Source organism: Carcharodon carcharias, chromosome 23 (assembly GCF_017639515.1).
Source record: "Carcharodon carcharias isolate sCarCar2 chromosome 23, sCarCar2.pri, whole genome shotgun sequence".
In the NCBI taxonomy this organism is placed as follows: Eukaryota; Metazoa; Chordata; class Chondrichthyes; order Lamniformes; family Lamnidae; genus Carcharodon; species Carcharodon carcharias.
Window position 1 is genome coordinate 39,681,660 of NC_054489.1, and position 21,478 is coordinate 39,703,137.

The following is a 21,478-nucleotide window of genomic DNA, read 5'->3' on the forward strand; positions in this document are numbered from 1 at the left end:
CTACTTCCTTAATAATGAATTAAAGCAGTTTCCCAATGACATATGTTAAACTGGCTTATAGTTTCCTGCTTTCGCTCTCCCTCCTTGATTAGAGGTGTTATATTTGCAGTTTTCCCAATCTGCTGAGACCTTGCCAGAATCTGGGAATTTTGGAAGATTACAATCAATGTATCCGCTATCTCTACAACTCTTAAGACCCTAGGATGGAGGCCATCAGGTCCAGAGGACTTGTCAGCCTTTAGTCCCATTAGTTTTCCTAGTACTTTTTCAATCTCTTTCATTAACAGTCAGATGAGAAATGAGCCCAAAAACAAACAGAAATAGAGCTTCAGAAGTGCTTTATTATTTTACTTTGGGTATCATTCAAATGTATTGTGCAAATTGATATTTCAGGAAAAAAAGCATAACATTTCAAAGTAAACTTATTTCAAAAAGTATCATTTCTTCAGGTGAATGAAATAAGCCTTTCACAGATTTCCATTGGATAAAAGTACAAACCGCTAAACTATTGTGGCCACAATCATCAAAGCAAAGGTTACATTCACCTGTCAGTAGCATAATCATTTTAAGGCACATTCAATAAAACACAAGGAAGGGCACAGGACTTGAAATGTAGCACCAACACCAGTGTGCACAACCAGATTATAGAGTCTACAATCATGATAGCATTGTCACTAGCATTTTAGTAAAGGCTAATAAAGGGAGTGAGAGACTCCCAAGCTATACATCTACTTCAAATGAAAAAGATCCAACAGTGCAAACTGTCTTCCAAATACACATTTCAAAGTAAGTCTTTTAAACTATGCCAACAGGCAAAAGTGCTGATGATGAAAGAGTTGTAATCAGCAGCGGGAGCAACATCAGGTGATGAACGCAGAACATTACACATTCAAATATTTTAGCTAAATACTATCTTTTTCTATAGCATATTTTAGAATCATCACACAGGAGAATGTCATTCAGCCCATAGTGCCTGTGCTGACTCTTTGCAAAAGCTATCTAATTAATCCCACTTCCCTGTCCTTCCTTCATAATCTTCAAGTTTTCTTCCCTTCAAGTATTTATTCAATTCCCTTTTGAAAGTTATTGAATCCAGTTCCAGCACCCTTTCAGGCAATGTATGCCAGGTCATAAAACACGCTCCGTAAAGATAGATACTAAAACGCTGAAAATGACTGGTAACGACATTACACAATATCCTCGATTCTCTAAGCTGTGTATCAATTGTTGGTAATGTAAGTAAAGTTTCATTATGAAGTCAAAAAGTTTGAATTCTCCTTAAACGTATGTTACTCTCATTCCATCCTATCAGGACACAACAATTTAAGTTTAAACCCAACTGCAATCCTTTGCCACATACCGAGCTAACCCCTATTAATCCAAACCAACCTGCACGGGGAAAATTGGATCTGTTGGAAATGGGGATGGGACTTTAACACCGGTGTTCAGCCCGCCATTTCTAAAGGTCTGCAGAGTCTTCATGGCTCCACTAAAATCTGACCCTCAGTGTAAATTTCCAAGTTTCTTCAGAACAGCAAAGCCCATGCTTCAAATTAATAGCTATATTATTATAACATTAAAGTGATTTTCCATTCAAGAAATACAATTTCAAAAATATATTTATATATATCTATACTTAAAAATAAATGAAAAAATGTCCCATATATCCGATTGGCAGCTCAAACTCAATTGAGGGGAAGAGCATTATGTTTCCAGTGCTAATGGAATATATGGTAGTTCGTACTGATGAGACCACTGTCTGTCTGCCCTTTAATTGTGGGCCACCACAGTTTGGTGTGGGGCATATACACAAGCCATTAGCACTGATTCAAAGCTGCTGAAGCCGCTCTGTTTGATGGCACCACAAATTAAACATTCTAGTTTTAAACAGAAAGTACCAACACCTCAATTTCAGTCCAACCCAGAGACTTATACCAGACCCATGATGTAACCCCAAAGCTTATAAACTGCCCTGTCTCAGGTATGACAGACTAAAGCACATAAGAACATTCAGCAGTCTTGCAGAATGAAGATGGCTTGCTGACTAGTGAAACTGGAAATTTTCTTTCAAGTCCTCATGCTCGGCCCCTTGTGCAGTTTCACAATTGCACTTTGTAAAATGAAGCAAGTGATAGAAAAGTTACATACAAATCTCAGGATTGACATAAATCCCAAGAAATAGAAAACATCCTGCACAGTCTCCACACAGGTCACTGTTCGTATTGCTATACAGAATCGTATTCTATATTAACATGCAGAAATATATCACAGCATTTATTCCTTATTAAATATATCTAGGTAGATCTGAGGATACCTTTTCATAGTAAAATGAATTTGGGCAAGTCACTTCAGAGCTTCCCAGCAACCAGAATCACTTTAAAACTTAGATAAAAGCAAAATACTGCAGATGCTGGAAACTGGAAATAAAAACGGGAAATGCTAGAAAAACTCAGCAGATCTGGCAGCATCTGTGAAGCGGGAAACAAAGTTAATGTTTCGAGTCCATATCACTCTTCTTCAGAGCTCAGAAATGTTAACTCTGTTTCTCTCCCCATAGATGCTACCAGGCCTGCTAAGCTTTTCCAGCATTCTCTCTTTTATTTCACTTTAAAACTGATCAGTAACAAAGAGCAGATCATATTCATTATCCTGGACATGTACAGGAAGGATCCTTTGTGACCCTCCCACAATTTACCAAAGCTCCACCTCAGTAGTAATCCTCTGTGATCCACTGTCATTAGAATCTTGAATACATTAGTTCTTTCACAGAACACAAATAAACGCAAAATTGTTGCCTATTGTTTATTCTCCCAAAAGGAGACACATTTTAGTTTCTCCTTCCCTCTTCCCATTCCACGGCAGCTTCTTGTTTCCCAAAGTTCTGCCTCTTGGAAGGGCAGGTGGTCAGGATGCAGATCCCTATGGCATCGTCACCACCTTGTACCACAGCTGACACAAAGTAATGTTTTTCATGGGGAAAGAGTGCATCACCATGACCCCACATGAGGTGGAATGTCTCACTCCTTGCAACATTCGACAGGATGACAGACTCCGCGTGACGGCCAATAGTTTTGCTCTTCAGCCTCCACGGCCAGCACTATCTGGTACATCCCCACTGAACACTGCGTTGTGAACAGCTTAAGCAGCCTCAACTGGAGGGGGAGAAAAATGTCAACAGGCAACTGAACCATTACCCGTCAAGGTTGATGGTGGTATCAGTGGCAAAAAAAAGTGGCCAAAAGACCAATATTCTCGCTTATCTCAAATGTCCAGTGTAATATCTCTTTCTGCCTGCTCATATTTTTGAATCAGCCAAAGGTGATTCTGTTTCTCTGTGATACCAAAGGACACTAAGTGAAAGAAGCATTGTTCAATGTTACATTCAAAACCTATAATAATGAAACATAACTGTAAGTGATGTAAAATATATCACTGGAGCAGCAACAGAAAAAAAAAGCATTGGCTCAAATCTCCTTTGAAAACCCATTTGCACAAACCGGTGATACCTCTTTCAAAAGAGCTTGTGTCTGGGCGCATTGGTGCAATGATTGGTCTTTAAGTGACTGAAGCGTAAAATCTAAACCAAAAGGTAACTGATGCCAAGCATCACACAGGTGCATCTGCAGAGTCTGGTTTCTGAAGGTTAGTTCTCCAGTTGCATGTTAAAGGATTTCACCATTATAACTAATCCTTATGTTATGCATTACTCTTTGCTGTTTCATGTTTGTGTGTTTGTCGTGCTCAGTTATGGACCCGCTTAATTTGAAGAGGGTGTAAAGTATCAATTTGTCTGCCACTTATTTTCATTTACATACACTGGGCTTGGATTTCTATGGGGGTTCACCTAAAGTAATAGGAGAAGATTTGCAGGAATTCTGGAGAAATGAGATGAATGTCCATGAAGCTTTTCCAGTATTTCTTGGAAATCCTCTGTTGTTACAGCAGATGAACAGAGAATCATACAGCACAGAAGGAGGCCATTTGGACCATCCTGCTCTTTGAAAGAGCTTACCAATTAGTTCCACACTCCCACTATTTCCCATAGCCCTGCAATTCTTTTCCCTTCAAGTGTTCATCCAATACCTCTTTGAAAGTCACTAATGAATCTCCTTCCAATGCCCTTTTAGGCAGTAAAGGCATCCCAGATTATAATGGTTAAAATAATTCTCCTCATCTCCATTCTGGTTCCTATGACAATTATCTTGTCATAAGCACTCTATCAAAACTTCTCATAAAAAGGAGAACTCTCCACAAATATTCAACCCCAAGGTGCTAAGCGGAATATGGTTATTTGCCTGACAATAGCAGGTTCTCAGCAATTTTATTTCCCTAATAATGTGGAAGAGATCCCATTCATTTCAATGAAGTTATCTATTTAGTTATTTAACATTCACCAGTGCTGGCATAATGCAGTTATAAACAGGGAGGTACTGCACTTGCAAACAATTAGATGGTCTGAGTTGCTTAGTAATGTTACTGTTTTTGAAATTATATTCTTAATGCTAAAAAATTCTAATTAATTAACAATCCAAGTGAGGCAATGCAAGCAACACAACCAATTGGGAATTTACCCGATAAGTCAACATAACAGCAACTTTGAATTAAGAACAGTTGACTCTACTTGTGGTTTGGACTATGTGATTCTGGTATCCAAATGAGTTGAGAGAATCTGAGCCAGGGATGAGAAAGTGGGAGTTATAATCCCAAAATGCACAGAAAAAAAATTAATATTTGAAATTAAGGTTTCCATCCTTAACCCTCCAGGTCCAGGAATTGCTGTAGTTGGAAGCTGGAGTGCACCTCAGGTCAATTCCAGACTCCGGGATTTCAAAGTCAGGAGAAATAGGATGTCCATTTTGCTTCACCAGAGAGAAACTGGGTATCTGGATCTGCCAATAATGAAAGGGTCGGACATTAGTGCTTTCAATCCACAATCAAATCTTATAAATTAAACTTCATCCTAAAAATCTGGATTATATTTTCCTGTATAAACATTTAAATAATTTACTAACTGTCATTGTATGTTTTCGAGACATAGGAACATGAATAGGCTATTTCATCTCTATAGCCTGTTCCACCATTCAATGAGATCAAGGTTGATTTGCAATCTATTTCCATCTATCTGCCTTTTTCCTATATCCCTTAATAAGTTTGGTTAACAAAAATCTTTCAATCTCAGTTTTAAAACTGACGATTGACTTAGCATCTACTGCCATTTTGAGAAGAGTCCGAAATTTCTACCAGCTTTTGCATTTATAAGTATTTCTTAATTTCACTCCGCAAAGATGTGGCTTTAGTTTTTAGGTTAGACCTAGACTCCCAACTAGCAGAAATAGTTCCTTTGCTATCCACCTAATCAGCTCCCCTTCCTATCTTGAAAACTTTGATCCAATTAGCCCTTAATTTTCTAAATTCCAGGGAACACCAATGTGTCAGTTATAGGCAGTGTAGGCTGTGTGAGCTCTCCCTCAAAAAAAACATGATCACTTACCAGATTACTGATTCCTGTGGCCACCTGGCCAACTGTAGCCCTTCGCTTATCATGTACAATCAAACACTCTCCACTGAATGTGTGAATTCTGGCCTCAACCCCTGAAATAAAAATCGCTGCATTTAGTCACAAAGAACATTGGAACTCAGTTTCAGCTGCCTTAACAAATTGTAGTTAAGCCTCCAAAAAAATTTAAATGCTGCTTTGCCATGTCAATATATAAGAGGATTAGATTTTAACATTTTTGCACTCATGGCTCCTCCAGGTCTTGTAGCCTGAGCTTCCAACAGGTGCAGAACAAGGGAGAAAGGGTTTCTGGCCCTCCCACTTCAGTTTCCTTTCAGAGCCATGGAATGGAGTCACTCATCCTGAGGAGTACTCTAAAATTACTCTAAAATGTCATTAAGCTGTGCCCCTGGGACCATCTAAGCCCTGAAGGGGCCAGACAGGAAGGCAATGGAGGCTTAGAAGAATAGTCCTACCTTCTTTTGCAGCCTCCCTCCCTATGAAACTTCAGCCATGTAGCCCGTTTTCTAGTGGAAGCTGGAAGGCCCAGAGACCAGGGCCCAGTTCCACAGCTGTGCCGACATTCCTACCCCATTTCCCAGTACAGGCATACTTTGGGAATGTGACTAGGCCATGTAAATGAGAATGGTACCAATTATTAGCATAAGAATTCCTGTAATCTCTTCTGCCAGTACAACTAATACAACATAAGGACTCTAGAATTTAGGCCAGGATTTTCTGGTCCCACGAGGCAGCCAGAAGTCCATTGACTTTCCGATCCCTCCCCTCCCAGCCTTAGTCTTTTTTTAAGCACTGAACATCATTCATTAGATTAATCTTAACATCTTGTGGGCATCTTTAGAGACATATCAAATTGTCTGGCTGTATGTTTTAAGACAACGCATCTCAAAATTAGTCTATGTTTATCAACCTGTTTCTGGGGTAATTTACTTCTTACTAAATCTGATTTTATTTTCAAGATCACCGGCCCAGAATGGGTTACTGCCTTTGACTATCACACAATGTGTGTGAGACTGTACATAGTCAAAAGTTACCTTGCAAGAAACAATTCAGCAAGCTTTCCAGAATCAAATAATGTAATTGTTATCAGAGTTTATTTTGCTGATGATATCAGGGAATATTCAATCCTTCTTTTTATTAATATCCAATATAAAAGAGTATATGAATTTTGAATATTCAACTCTACCATCCTACCTGTGAGGTTATTCCAAATGTTTATCATTGGACATTTTTCTAATAGTCTTAAATTATTTTCACTCATTTAAACCTCTGTTTTTTTTAATCTATTGGCCTGGCTTGTTATGAAATGATATTCTGGGTTCAACTATCTGTGTTATTTAATACTTTATGAAGATTAAATTAGTTTGGACAACAAGTGTAAACTGTGATAGCAAACTAGCTACTATTTTCACTTTACCCAATTATTTTTTCAGTTGCAGCCAAGAGTGAAGAAAATCAAGTCAGATGTAAAACAGCTGGCTGGTTCGTGATTCACCATTTTGCACTTCTGCCCAAGACCAATTTCACCTCCTGTGTATTTTGAGGACGACCGTCCCACCCTCTTTAACATTGCTTCCCTCAAGATTCAGATAAAACTGATCAGCCCACATCCACAATTTATGTCATCTAAACATTAATTCAAGTTATAGCTTGACAATACTGTGGTAGGGCTCCACTTGTTGTCAATGCTGTTTTCAAATGGGACTTCTTACTAGGCCAAGTGTTTATTTTACCATTGAAGAGGCTTGGCATGTCCTGCTGGTGATCTAGTCGTTGACTGAGGCTAAAGCTGGCACTAAGTCCATCAGTCTGACTGTTCCATGACATTGAGTGAATTCCAGAACTGTAGTTACCACTTAGGCTGGGCATTCCTTTCTGAGAATCCTAGAAAAGACAGTATATTCCAGGTTAAATGTCAGATGCAGCATTGTAATTTATTAGTGTGAAACAACACTGCAGTAAAAGAAGTTAAAAAAAAGTCTTTGTTGTGAGCTACTTAGCCCACTATAGTTCAGTCATGGTATATAGTTAAGAAAAAAATATACATTCTTTATTATCAACCCTTCAAAAGTTCTGCTTCTGTACCTAAATTAGCAAAAATAGGCAGGGACTGGTGACAGTAATGCTGAAGAATTGCTATGCAATGAAGTGCCAGGTACAGTCATGCAGACTGGTGGGATTTTGAAGGTAGCACCTTCCAATACTACATTCTTAGCCATCATAGATTATCACATTTATCTATCTATATTGCATAATGTATTAAAAAATGTTCACACTTTTCACTGTAATCTTTTGAGCTAACTTTTCTCATTATAAATTCCTATACCCATATTTATAATAGCGACTGCCAATGTAAACTTGCTATGTTGTAATGAACCCCTTCCATCACTACTGGCACTGTCTGTCTCAGTTTGGTGTCTCTTAGCTTCTCAACCTGTATTACAGAGGAATTCCTGTGTTCTGACCAACTTCTCTACTTCCCAGGCTGCTGCTCATTTCACTCTAAAGAACATAAAATCAAAACATATGTAAGAAAGGATGGATATTAAGCTGCCTGATAAGGAACTAGTGGGGCTTGGATTGGTTATCTGTTTTACATTCCACCCATTTAACTAACATTGGGTGGCTAATCTGCTACAATCAATTTCCCACTCGGAGGATTGGGTTAAAATTTCTCCCCTGATCTTCACTTCCCCTTGTGCAACGTCATTGAGAATAACCATTTTTTTTAAAAATTACACTGAAAAATTACATCTTGTATTCTGGCTTGTTGCCTTTGACAAAAAAATTTAGTGAGTGATAATGTGATAGCTTTGCGCAGCATAGCAATGGGCTAGTTATACCTTGTCATAGTCTTCCATTATACTGTATGCGTCACTGCTTAACACGTCTAATATGTGGTCCTCCAACTTTTCTGGGAACACTTGAGATAAGTTGTAAAGTAGAAATTCTGAAACATCAAGTCAAAAGATTGTGAGGAAAAATATATTCAAGATGCCAAATCAGAGTTTCAGCTGCAAGCTACATTCAGGCTAAATAGATCACAGCATTTGTGTGCAAGCAACAGTGACAACACCATGTTAGAGAACTGAATAATGGTTACTACAAATAAGAAAATACTGATAGAAAACAGTGTGCTTGCAATTAAGCAGCAAAAGGCACCTCAATTCTACTGTCTTCTATATTCTTAATTCATTTAAAAAAAGACTTGCATTTATATAGCATTTTTCAGCAAAACATTTTGTGGCCAATCGAATATTTTTCAAGTGTAGTCACTGTTGCTCTCAGACTCCTTTCCTCCACGCTGGCAGGTGACCAATCCACAGGCTTCTGCCAGTGCCACGCTGTAACTTGGCACTAGACAGTGCACTGCAAGTTGTCCAATTCTGCTGCTCAAAGTTTCTACACTTTATTCTACATCTTTTCTTGTCACTGAGATGAGGAATTCAGCTTGGTGGGGGGGAATCGTAAGTGGAGACCCACTTCATAGGCTGCACCAGTGAAACACCAGTGACCTGCTCACCAAGATGAGTATTCTTATGGTGGGTATTGTCCACTAGGAATGGACTTTCTTGCAATGAAATTTGCCAGAAATATTCCAAAGGCGTTTTACTCTAACAATACTGCACACTCAAAATGACAGACCCTGTACCATACAGTGTAAAAAGTCAAAGAATTTATCATTTTAGTCATTCCAGAAACAATTCAATATGTGGGATCTTGACAAAAGAAATATTTTCTCGTCATTATTTCAGAAGGCAGGAAGCAGTATGTGTTACCTTTCTGCAGTTTCCCATATTCCTCCAAGAGTTTCTTGTCTGCTTCAGTGTTCTGGAGGGAAGACAATGACAACAGTGGTGAAGGAGTGGACAGATCTTCCTCATCACTCAAAGACTCTGCCATTTCTTCAGGGAACTGAATCTCCTCATCTTGCAGAAGCAGCTGGCTAAAGTTACAAGCCAGTCTAATTAAGTGCTTTGGTCGTGGCCTTCTTCGACAGGCCTGTGATGAACTTTTCTTGGTCAGCGTTTCCACTGAGCCCATTTTGAGTTGGCCTCCCTTCAGGCAACGGAATCTGTGCTTGTTTGAGTCTCCAGCAGCTGGCACTGGCTCCGATCCTGGAGGAGGCCGGCCTTTCATGGGACAGTGCCCAACATTCTGCTCCATCGACGCAGGATTCACTGGACTATTACAGTTGCCATCATCTGACTTAGCAGCACAAGTCACTTTCTGAACATTAGTCTGACAACCACTCATAGCTCCTGCAATACAAAGGGAAAATTGAATATCAAAGTTAGCAAAACAAACTAATATTACACAGTTACAACCCCAGTGCCCCTGCCTTAACTGGGACACCACAAGCCCCACCCATTTTTAGATTAATCCTGTTTATCACACCATTGTCTGGACATCACATTGAAAAGGACATCTCTACATATAACCAGGAGATGTATGAAAGTTGCATTAGCTGAATCACCCTTAAATTTCCCGCTCTTTCTAGGGGAATGTGTTTATCTTCACTGAGTAATTACCCTCAATGGTTCAGATTAGGGAGCAAAAGCTCAAAGTCTAATATTCAAAAATCCAAGCTTCTGTGCTACATAGTTTCATTTAACAATATGGCAAGAAGTTTTTAATGGAAGTACTGAGCAGATGGGTGATGGGTTTGCAAAAACTCCCTTATTTAAAATTCATGCTGCAGGTGACATATTTGTACTGCAAAAATAACCTATGAGTTATCTGGCTGATGAACTTCATCTGGTCAATGGCCACGAGGGTACTGATCTTCAGTGATGTTTATGTCAACTGGTGACACGCAGTGATGCAACGCTAGATGTATTATATACAAATTGCACTGCAGGATGGAGATAAATTATTGTATTATTAAGGCAAAGTAAGAGTTTTTACAGTGCCCTCACTTTAAAGGAAGAAATATTTATCAATTTTATCATGGAGGAGGGCACAGTTCTACTATAAGGCGTATCCCAAGGCAGAGTTGAGGAGAAATGTCTCCTCTCAGAGGGTTGTTAGTCATTGGAATTCTCTTCTGCAGAGAGCAGTGGAGGCTGGGTCATTGAATATAATCAAGGCTGAGTTAGACAGATTTTCGATCTACAAGGGAGTCAGGGGTTATGGGTGGCAGGCAGAAAAGTAGAGTTAAGGCCACATTCAGATCAGCCACGATCTTCTTGAATGGCAGAACAGGATCGAAGGGCCAAATGGCCTATTCCTGCTCCTGTTTCTTATGGTTCTTATGAAATATCTGCAGATTATTGAATGCTCATCACGATGACGGATATTAGTGCTCGAGTATGAGATAGGGGTAAAAATAACTCTATGCTTAACCAACAATGAACCTTAACCCCAGCCTCAGACTGACATTTCTTACTGTACTTGTGCGACAGTTTCAGATTTCGCATCCAAGTTTCTCATGGTCACTGGAAGTGAGATTGCCAATTCAGTGCTCACCAATAGGCAGCTCAGAGCTGCAGGCTTGAGCCAATGAGAAACTCAGCTGAGACTTTTCAAACTCACTCGCTTAGGAAGTTTACTGACAACAAGAGGAGGAGATTTTCATCCCATTAGCCAGGATCGGGCTCAAACCCAGACAAAGACAACTGCTGGTAGAAAGTGTTGCGCATTTCTGGCAGCAATTAGGGATTTTACAGTTTCTTTTGCCTTCCCCAAGCACTATTTGGACACAAGCATATTCAGCTACAATAAAGGAGGCAGTTCAATAGGCCTCAACCTCTACTTACGTTGTCGCAATATAGCTAGTGCTCTGTTCACTTCTGCACGAAGTTCAGATACAGTAGCTCTGTGTTTTGGATCCTTTACCAAAGCAGCCCTGATCACATTAGCTGTGTGTAGACTGCATGTGGGCGGGATTTCATCCACTGGGGGATCTTCTGTCACAATCTGTTGGGAGACACACCAGGAAATCAGTGGCAATGTGTAGTTGCACTATAACCTCAATAAAATTGTTTACTTACAATGAACAATACAATTTAACAAAAGCTAGGTTCCTCAGAGGATGACCGATGTTCACAAAGTCTATTGTGCCTCAAGGTCTTGTTGGTTAGAATATTATTTGATGTGATGGGAAATACCCACATGGCCTGAATCACTGTTTTCCATGGTTATATGGAGTGAATCCAGTTTCAGTGCCAGAGTGTGGGAAAGTGGTGGTGGTGGGGGTGGGGGGGAGCTTTGGGAGTTTGGTGGTCCTGACCTATTCTTCCAGCTGGCTGCTGTACTACAATGAACAACGATTCAGTTTGATCTAGACTTTAATCTCTCTTGCGTTGAAAAAAAAATAGGTCTTCACTTAGCATTTCTTCGCCCAAGTCTGGGGTCTCAACCCAGTTCACAGGTCAAGCTTTTATAAGGGTCAGGACAGATGCTTCAATGAATATAGCATTATGCATCCTCAATCCATTGTACTCATCAGTTACTGCAAAGGTATAACATTGCCACTGCACGATTTTAAACAAACTCACCTTAAGGAGCAGCTGATTCGTTGGTATATTTTTCCAGGGATGGTGGCCAGTTAACATGTGTAACATCATACAAGCAACACTCCAGCTATCTGTATTAACACCAAATTCACGGCCTGCAACTATCTCTGGAGCCATGTGCGTCACTGTACCTAAGCAGTGACTGCCTGTAAGGAGAAGGGGAAATAAAAAAATATCTTATTCGGTAACAATTCCATTGGAAACATGCTTGAAAAACATAAAAGCGGGCAGTGCCCAGTCAGTGCAGAACGATTTATTGGTTGCATACCACACCTTGGGATAAAATGGATACAACTCTAACTGACTTAATCAAGCTGCTTGCTGATGGAGTATGTGGCTGCTCTCAACTAAGCCTAAGTAAGAGTCTGCGCTCAACTGAATCTACCTAATGGTGCAGTATGAGTTTCAGAAGGAGTGTCCCCCTAACAATAACCCTTGCATGTAATACAGCCATGTTACTCATAATTCAACACTGGTACCCTTTGCAGAGCCGCTGCCCCTGAAGCCTGGTGCTCCAAAGATATTCTGCTCCGGACTTTTCCATCTTCGGGTCACCAGCTGGAATCAGTTAACAGGTAAGCACATGGTTACCAAGTTTGTGGCCTATGATAAAATGTTAGTGACTGTGTTTAACCCCAGCCCTGACCCTATCTCCCGTCATGTCTTTTCCAAGCTAAGTTTTTGTAAAGAACTATCCTAACATGCTAAGCATGTCGGTATAATTAACTCTTACCATGTAATGTGCTCTTTCCCGCTGATGTTAACTGTGTGGAATGTCCAAAGTCACAGAGATAAACCTCCAAGCCTCTCTGTGATATCAGTACATTGTCCGCTGAGAAAAGTATAATACAGAGTTGGTTAATATTGGGTAGAACCTTTTCAGGTCAGCATTTAACTTGCATTGTCTGGTCTAAAAGTAAAGCTCACTTTCAGCTTTTAAATGTACAATTACATCAAAGGGATTAGAGTAATAAAGATAGTTTTATGAAGAGACTGAATTTGCACAGCAGCCAATGACATACAAAAGCATATCTCCTGATGGAAACCTGAATCAATACTAATGAAGGGAATTGAATATGAAGTACTGGTCAGGCTCAGCCTTACCTTTTACATCTCCATGCACAATTCCAAGGGAGTGTAGATGTTCTAGTGCCTCCAGTACATGGCCCGTGTAATGCAGAGTCAGAGCTTCAGGAAGAGGCCCTTTATTCACTATTAGTTGTGCAACTGATCCACCTAAAACAGGCAAAAAATCTCTTAAGTGCTATTCCAGGATATGAAGAAAATATCTAAAATTCAATTTGCTACATGTTGATGACAGTGTGGGTATGAAACAGGAATGAGTTATTGCTACCAGCTGCTGCATTATCCAGGTATTGGACTGTGCCAGCCTACTGAGGTTTTCCTATCGCCCTCAGTTCACCCTGGCCTCACCATGCTGAAATGTGAGCCCAAGAGCTGCTCACACATACTGGACTGTGGATATTATTGATTACAGAATGGATCCAGTCAGAATAAAATCTAGTTTTATAAAATTTAAGCTTGACAGCCTCTAACCACCAAGTGCCAGTTTCTAATAAAAGAAAAAATACCGTGAATACTGGAGACCTGAGATAAAAACTAAAAGTGCTGAGTTTTTCCAGAACATTTTGTTTTTCAGTGTTAATTTATCTTGTTTTCTCTCCAACTCTTTTTGACCTTGGTGGCATCCTGTATAAAGTCCTTCTACAATAACTTGCATTTTTGTCGTGTCTTTAACATGCTAAACTGTCCAAAGGAGTTCACTGAAGTGTATACAGCTAAATGGAAACAGATACCGAACCAAAGGAAACAAGTTTAGGGCACAGGGTCAAAAGTTTGGTCAAAGAGGTAGGTTTTGAGGAGCTTCTAAATGAAGGAAAGAGAGTGGATAGTTTCACAATAAAAAAAAGATGTAATTTAACAATAATGGTTGTTGCAATATTGAAATTATGTCAGTTAGTAAAACCTTATTGTCTTATCAAATTTCAAAATATTGCCCCAGTCATTCAAGGTAGACATTTAATTCACTTTATGACTACTTGAATCCAATAATGAGCTTGTTAAAATTGGATACTGGATGAAGCTGTATCTTCACAATGTGAGAGGAGGTGTACTTATACCAAGGTTTGCATCTCACCTTGAATCAGCTGCATAAAGAGGGTGATCATCTCTCCTTCCCGTATTCCCCCATACAGTGGAACAATTCGCGGGGAGTTCAACTTGCTCCAGGTCAACAACTCCTGTGGTTGGAAATTACTCACGTGAATCTGGAAAAGGAGACCAGTTTTAATGGACGATGCATTCTCAGACAGATTATTTGTATATGTTTAGTTTATATACCATTAGCCTGAAATCTAAGCCAGGATTCAGATCAAATAATGCTGCAAGTACTGTCCTGCAAATTAAGAGCTGCTGAGGGATTAACGCTGTTTGGTTGTTAGTTTAATTATGATTTAAACAGGCAACACAAAAGTACATGAATGTTACAGACAGATGAAAAACTGTAAACAGGAAGAGTTGGAGGAGAATTACACTGCCACTAGCCTGGGCAAGAATAGTCTTGGTTTGCTAAATATCAATTATTTTTCTAACTCCATAAGTTTCAGATTCTCAAAAGCTCCTGCATTTTGCCACAAACCTTTTTAAGGATTCAGCCACACAACCTTGTCAAAGGCTCCAATGGATATCGTCTGGCCTCCCCTTCCACTATAAATTTGATGACACCTTGTTGGGCTACAAATGCCTCATCCAATTAGTCACTTTTCATATGTAAGCTTTGACAGTGAGGGCTGGCAAGCTATTTAATTGTGAAAGGCATCACAGCTGAACTTGCACACTTCTAAAAGGTATTGCGGCATCATAAGGAGGAACAGGAACCCTGGCTAATTATCCTTTCCCTCATCCAGGGACATTTAGCAGAAGCACTCTGGCTAGGATTTACATAGCACAGACTGGAAATTGGATGGGGCTTTTTTGACCATGACTAAACTGCTCACCAAATAAACTGATTGAGCTGGTCCCCATGTGAACTGATGAAGCTATGAGAATTGGATGAATGGTTACTTTACATGTTGAATTCTAGTAAAATAGCATAGAAACCCAGGTAATACAGTTTGTGCTATTGAGTCAACTGCTGCCTAGATACTATCCCAAACATAATACTTCTGGTTGTACAAACCTACCCTTTTAGCAGCACAGGTGAACTCAGTTGAGTGATCCTTTGCCATATACACTTCTCCAAAGGTTCCAACGCCAAGATGAGTGGAGATGAGTGACCACTGCAGGTTTTCTTTGTACTCATAGTCCACAGGCTTTAATTTCTGGGTAGTGAAAGAGAAATCCATTTCATTGCAGCTCTGATTTATCAAAACACAATGTCAGCCAGAGAAAGCTGACCATGTTTATTGCTAGTTCACCCCTTCCCTTACTCTCTTCTCAGAGGCAAGAGCTTACCAGCTGAGTCAAGTGTTAGCTTGGTGAGTTGAACACTTTATCCCTTTGAGTCAAAACTTTGTTTGTTGAATCCCCACTCCAGGACTTGGGCACATAACCCAACCTGACATTCCAACATAGTACTGAGAAATTGTCAGAGGTATCATCTTTTGGATGAGACATTAAACTGAAACTCCATTTGTTCAGATGGACATAAACACACCCCATGGATCTTTACTGAACCTGAGTAGGGAGCTTGCAAGGTGTCCTGACTTATATTTATCCTCAACCAGTGCCACCAAAATAAATTAACTGGTCATTCATTTGATAGCTGGTTGTCAAATTGGCTACCACATTTAACTACAATTCAAAAAAAAACAAGCTAGCTACAAAGCAGTTGGGGCCTTCAGAGGATGTGAAAGGTGTCATAAAATCCAAGTCTATTTTGCCTCTTTTAGATCTTCTGAGCATCACAATCCAGCCAGAACCCAACAGAAACAGCAAATAGCTTGCTCCAACATCACAGCTAAAGCCACTTAATAACCAATGATTAAGAGGCAAGGAGATGCTCAGGCTGACAAGTTTAGTTGGCTACTCCCTCAAATGGCTTGGTTGAGATACCACACCCTCCTAAACCAGAACGGAACAGGGATTTTCAAAGGGAGACTTTGATCTATTAAATTGCTCCAATCTCCCTCTCCTCAACCCAATTGAGACCTCTATAGATGTCTAACTGGAGCTGGTTAAGAAGCGAAGCCTGCATAAAATCAGAGATTTGGTTTTCCCTATACGACGATGCCTTAGTTGATGGCAATGAGTCAGACTAGAGTACCAGCATTATGGTAAACTACAGTGCAATTTAGCACCTTATATGTTAGCACCTTATATTACAAACCTCATATTGAAGGATGCCCTCATTGGTTTCTGGCAGCTTTTCCCTCTGTTTCCACCCTTCCGAGTATTTTTTCCACTGTAGTGCATGATTGCTCAAGAGCTTTAAATTGTCAGAGATAACATGGTCCTTCCTACAATCAGTGTGCAAGGCAGAGAATTGTGGTGGAGAAGTCTCTTCTGCACTTATCGAATCGGGAATACGTATTCCCGTGTCTCCTTCCTCATCATTGATGTAGAGCATAGCTGCATTATTTTTCAAATAAAGTTCCTGCTTTTTGAGGCAGGTGAGTGTCTCAGCTGGATCCTGGTTCAATTCAGGCTGTGGCACTCTGTCCATGTTTAACTTCCACTCTAAATTCTTTGCCAATTTTGGATAAGGCATATCATGCACAAGGCCACCATTTTTCATGGACGGTGAGGGAATGGGCCTGACGTTGGACTTCTTCACCCTGTTCTCCAAGTGCTTGATATTGAAGTACATATTCTCAATCTTCTCATCTTCCCGGAAGCGGTTCTGCAGTCCCAATCCACGGAAGGCATGGGAATCTCTCCCGGCTGTGCTAAGGTGAGCCTGTTCAAGCTCACAACGGCTGCTGCTGCCGCTGCTGGTGGAGCTGCTGCAAAAGTCGGACGTGCTGTTTTCAGCATCGTCTTCCTGCAAATGAAAATATTAAACTTCACTTATAGAAGGATCAAGATTCATTATAAACCTGCGGTAGAGTCACACAGCATAGGGTGGAATTAGCAGAGGCCTCTCGTATGTCAAGCTTGTTTTACAAAATGGTAGGCCGTAATTATAGCCTTGGGATAAATGAGACAAAAGAAGAGTGAAAGTCTATTTTAAAATAGGCCAGAAACTAGATGTTTTCAGAGGGTTGGTGTTGCCAACCTTCCAGGGCTGTCCTAGAGTCTCCAGGAATTAAAGATAAATTTCCCAGCATGGGTGCCTCACTGCTGCAGGCAACCCTGGAGAAAATTCATAGGGGTATTTCAAAAACTTTTTTTTCTATGTTCTTTGAACATTTTGGCTAATTATTCGTGCAACAAGAGTCTGTCCACTCTTCTGAACAGCACAAGGGCGACAAGTAAAGTAACATTTTCAATCTGAAACGTTAACTCTCTGTTTCTCTCTCCACAGATGCTGCCTGACCTGCTGAGTATTTCCAATGTTTTCTGTTTGAATGAAACGACAAATTGGAATCCAATCTCATTTTGTAAATCTGCAATCACGGCTCAAAAAGGATAATTGAGGGTCTGTCTAAAACTGCAGCATAAAGTGAGGATTAGAGAAAGGGTGCCACATACTTGTACTGGTATTGGAGGGCAGCTCTCCTGCTCAGGGGTTTTTGATCGTTTTTGCAGAGCTTTGGTCCTGCCTTTGACCTTATGTTTGGATTTCCTCTTCCCATGCTTCCTCCGGGGGCGTTTATTGAGTTCCCGGCCCTGCTGCAGGCGAGGCAGTTGCCCTTCAACCACCTTTGCCACATTGTTTGGAACACTTTCCAAATTCAGCCTTTCTGCATGGTTGCTGAGGAAACAAAAATATCTGGTCAAAGAAATAATTGCAGGCACGATTATTATTGTGATTTTCTCCCAGAATTCATTTTTAATTTGCTCTACAGTACAGCCCTACAAACTTAAAGCTGCAACTTTCTCAATCTAATACCACTTACCTTTTCACAAGTTTTTAAACATAATTTTGTTAGTTGGACAAGTTTCGTAAATTGGCTTGCATTCTCAAGTTTGAAAGATGAGGAGTGATCTAACTGAGGTATTTAAAATGACAAAATAACTTGATAAGTTAGTTACAGAGAAACTACTTCATCCCTTGGGGAAATCCAGAACAAGGGGGGCACGATATTAGGATTAGAACTAAGCCATTCAGAAATGAAATCCAGAAGCACCATTTTATACAAAGGGCAGTGGAAATCTGGAATACTCTCCCAACTCTCCCCACACTCTCTCTGTGAGATGCTGGGGTCAACTGGAGCTTCCAAGACTGAGACTGATAGATTTTTGCGAGGCAACGGTACAAACGGATACCATTCAAAAGGCGCGTGGATGCATTTGAAGTGATGATCTGATCGAATGGTGAAACAGGCTCGAGGAGCTGAAAGGCCCACTCTTGTACCTATGTTCCTTCCCAGCCTCTGTTACAAGGCTCTTTTCTCAACTTTCACTCCAGGGTAGCCTTCTACCCTCCAATAACTCACTGGTCTTATAACATGTGTTACTTTCTGAATTTCTCTTTCACTGTTACCAGACTAATCCCTCATTAGTCATGTGTCACTGAGCCAATGTGATATCCCATGACACTAGCTTTTACCCGGTTCCAGGCCAGCCCTCCTTCTTTAATCCAGGAACAACTGTATTGCTAATGCACTTAGTTGCAGAATATTTGAAAGTTCCTTACCTGTAACTGTTGGGTGTTGCTATAAACTGCGGCTTCTCACAACTGGGAATGAGCTTCTGGTTCCCCACACCTATAGAGACCAATAACTTGTTACACTTTGCACAAAAGGCACCCTGCAGCCAGTAGCAACATGGAGGGACATACTAGTCTAAACAGAGGCAGGTGCCCAAACTAAGTTACGAAAATCGTGCTGTGCAGGCATCAACTTCATTTTGATTTTTTGGGGAAGAAAAGGGGGAGCAATTCCTGAGCTAGTGACATTTAACTCACTGGCAATCTAGGGGATGATAAGTCCTCAATGACCAAAATACCTGGTGGTCAAAGGAGCGAGCAGTCTGTAATTTCTAAGTGTCAGATAAATTTCTGAGCTTATATTTCCAATTCCCTTGTTAACTTTTGTTTTGGTTACTCAGGAAGTTTTTGTTCCTGTATTCTTTTAAAATGACTTTGGTTTTGCATTTAGATAATTCAAAAACACAAAATGGAATGAATCTGAATGCTTCCTCTATAACACAGTGTTTCTGTCATAAAGGGAAGCAGTGGGTGATGCCCTTTAACATTAACAGCCCACTCATCAATTGGTGCTGTTGACATAATGACAATGATAGGTTTGGATTGGTTTCCATTTCTGTTTCAGAGTGGATTCCTACTGTTAAACAGTTAACAATCTTTAACCTTTTGGAAAGAAGCAAAATCGTTCATGAACAAAGGCACGTCTGTTGACATTTTTAGTATCTGGCATCAAAGGGCATCATTGCAGCAGAATGAAAGAATGCTGACCTGTCACACCAGTGACTTCAGTAGACTTCCAACAACCCTCTGCTCAGTGATTGATGTGACTTAAGCCCAACACAATACTACAATAGGACTCTCTCTTTACCTGTCGCTTGTGCAATGTATGAATATTTGCTTCCATTTTCATCAGTTTCTTGTTTTGCCGTTCCCTCGGTTAAAACTTTCTCTGGGAGGCACAGTTTTGTACAGCGTTTGTATTCGCTGATCTCGGACCTTTTGGTCTCCATTTGGCTAATCGGGAGTTCTTGTTGGTCCCTGATGTCTGATTCAGCTGTGTGTCGAGATGAGCGTTTGACTGCCATGTCTTCTATTTTACCTAGAATGCAGGCAAAAATAAAATGGACCTTACAAAGGTAAAATAAGTCAAGTAGGAGTTCACTATGACCTCTTGGCCACTCAGAATAAATCCAGGTAACACCTTATAGTCTTAGGATGTGGGGTGGAATCTTCTGCCCCCACAGGAGGCAAAAGAGGCAGCAGGAGGGCCTGAAAATTAGGCGGATTGACTTTGGTACCAATAGTCAACACCTTCCCAACTCCACTGGTAGTAAGTTTTGGGCAGGAAGGCTCACGGTTGACCTTCCCTCCCTGCCTGCGCAGGGCACCCTTAAGTGGTCAGTTAACTGAAGGGCCTCTTCCCGCCTCCATTTGTAATGTTTGTATCTCCAGGCAGGCCTACCACCATGCGGCCTGCATGACTGGTTAAACTGTGTGGGCTGCATGTCAGCTGAGATGGGGGGGGGGGGGGTGGGGGGGGGCCTCGATCATGCATGATCATGGGCATGGTGGTGGCCACTGACAGCCACCCTCACTGTCCTTGCTGCTGACCTTCATGGTCCCCTCTCCCCACCCCACGAGACCTCCCAGCCCCACTTACCTTTTTCCTGATCACTCCTTAGTCCTGGGACTCTGGGGGCAGTGGGGGGGATGCGGTAGTGTTGTTCTAACCACAGCCACGGCCTCCTCTGTGGCGCCGCTAAGCACAAGGGCTGCTGGTCTCTGATCAGCCAGCAGCTCTAGACAGGCAGGGCGCTGTATCCCAGGTTCCTCAGCTGGGAGGAGGGCCCGGCACTGTCCTCTTAAGTGCCTGATGGACAGAAGACACGACTGGCCTTTTTCCTAAGAGTCAGTATGGGTGCCTCACTGCGTTTTCAGGCAGCACGTGAGACACCTACCAGAAACAGAAGATTCCGCCAACAGAGTCATACAACACAGGAGTTCATTTTGCCCATCATGTCCATGCTAGCTCTTTGAAGGAGCTATCCAATAAATTCCACTCCTCCACTCTTACCCCATAGTCCTGAAATTTTTTTCTCCATCAAACATACGTCAAATTCTCTTTTGAAAGTTATGACCGTATCTATTCCTGCCATCCTTTCCACCAATGTATTCCAGATCATAACAATAGTTTCTCCTTACAGACACCAATCTAACCCCCTCAGAATTTTGAACACCTTTGCTATATCCCTCTTTAGCCTCTCTGCTTAAAGGAGAACGATCCCAGTTTCTCTAATTTCTCCAAATAACTGATGTTTTTCATTGTAAAATAATGATACAAAAATGTGAACAGATAGTGTGAGGAGTATGTATTTGAGAGATCTACTCTCTGTAGACAGGTATTTGACTTAGTTGTGTCAGTTGCCATCATGGATCTATTGCAAAGCCAGGCCCCAGTACAGAGTGGACAAGACTGGCTACAATTCTATACCATTCCATTTAATAACACAAAAACAATACACTTAAAAAAATACAGCTTTTTTTGTGACCTCCCTAAGTGCTCCACAGCAAATTAAGTATTTTTGAAGTGTAATCGCCATTATAATGTAGGAAACACATTTGCACACAAGATCCCACAAACAACAAAGTAATAATGACTAGAGAAGCTGC

The 21,478-nt window shown here is 40.8% G+C and overlaps 1 protein-coding gene across 1 annotated transcript in view; it reads right to left on the reverse strand.

Annotated features, from left to right (window-relative positions):
- Positions 1–321: 321 nt before the first annotated feature.
- map3k14a (mitogen-activated protein kinase kinase kinase 14a) overlaps positions 322–21,478 on the reverse strand; it is a 50,116-nt gene continuing 28,959 nt past the window's right edge. The window contains exons 2-16 of the mRNA XM_041173371.1: positions 19,677–19,907; positions 18,797–18,866; positions 17,689–17,911; positions 16,385–17,038; positions 15,240–15,377; positions 14,195–14,324; positions 13,141–13,272; positions 12,770–12,868; positions 12,019–12,182; positions 11,278–11,437; positions 9,298–9,780; positions 8,362–8,468; positions 7,252–7,402; positions 5,492–5,592; positions 322–4,889 (exon numbers count right to left, since the gene is read on the reverse strand). Coding sequence (XP_041029305.1) covers positions 4,725–4,889; positions 5,492–5,592; positions 7,252–7,402; positions 8,362–8,468; positions 9,298–9,780; positions 11,278–11,437; positions 12,019–12,182; positions 12,770–12,868; positions 13,141–13,272; positions 14,195–14,324; positions 15,240–15,377; positions 16,385–17,038; positions 17,689–17,911; positions 18,797–18,866; positions 19,677–19,893 — 2,994 coding nt within the window. The 5' untranslated portion in view covers positions 19,894–19,907 and the 3' untranslated portion in view covers positions 322–4,724. The remainder of the gene's footprint in view (positions 4,890–5,491; positions 5,593–7,251; positions 7,403–8,361; positions 8,469–9,297; positions 9,781–11,277; positions 11,438–12,018; positions 12,183–12,769; positions 12,869–13,140; positions 13,273–14,194; positions 14,325–15,239; positions 15,378–16,384; positions 17,039–17,688; positions 17,912–18,796; positions 18,867–19,676; positions 19,908–21,478) is intronic.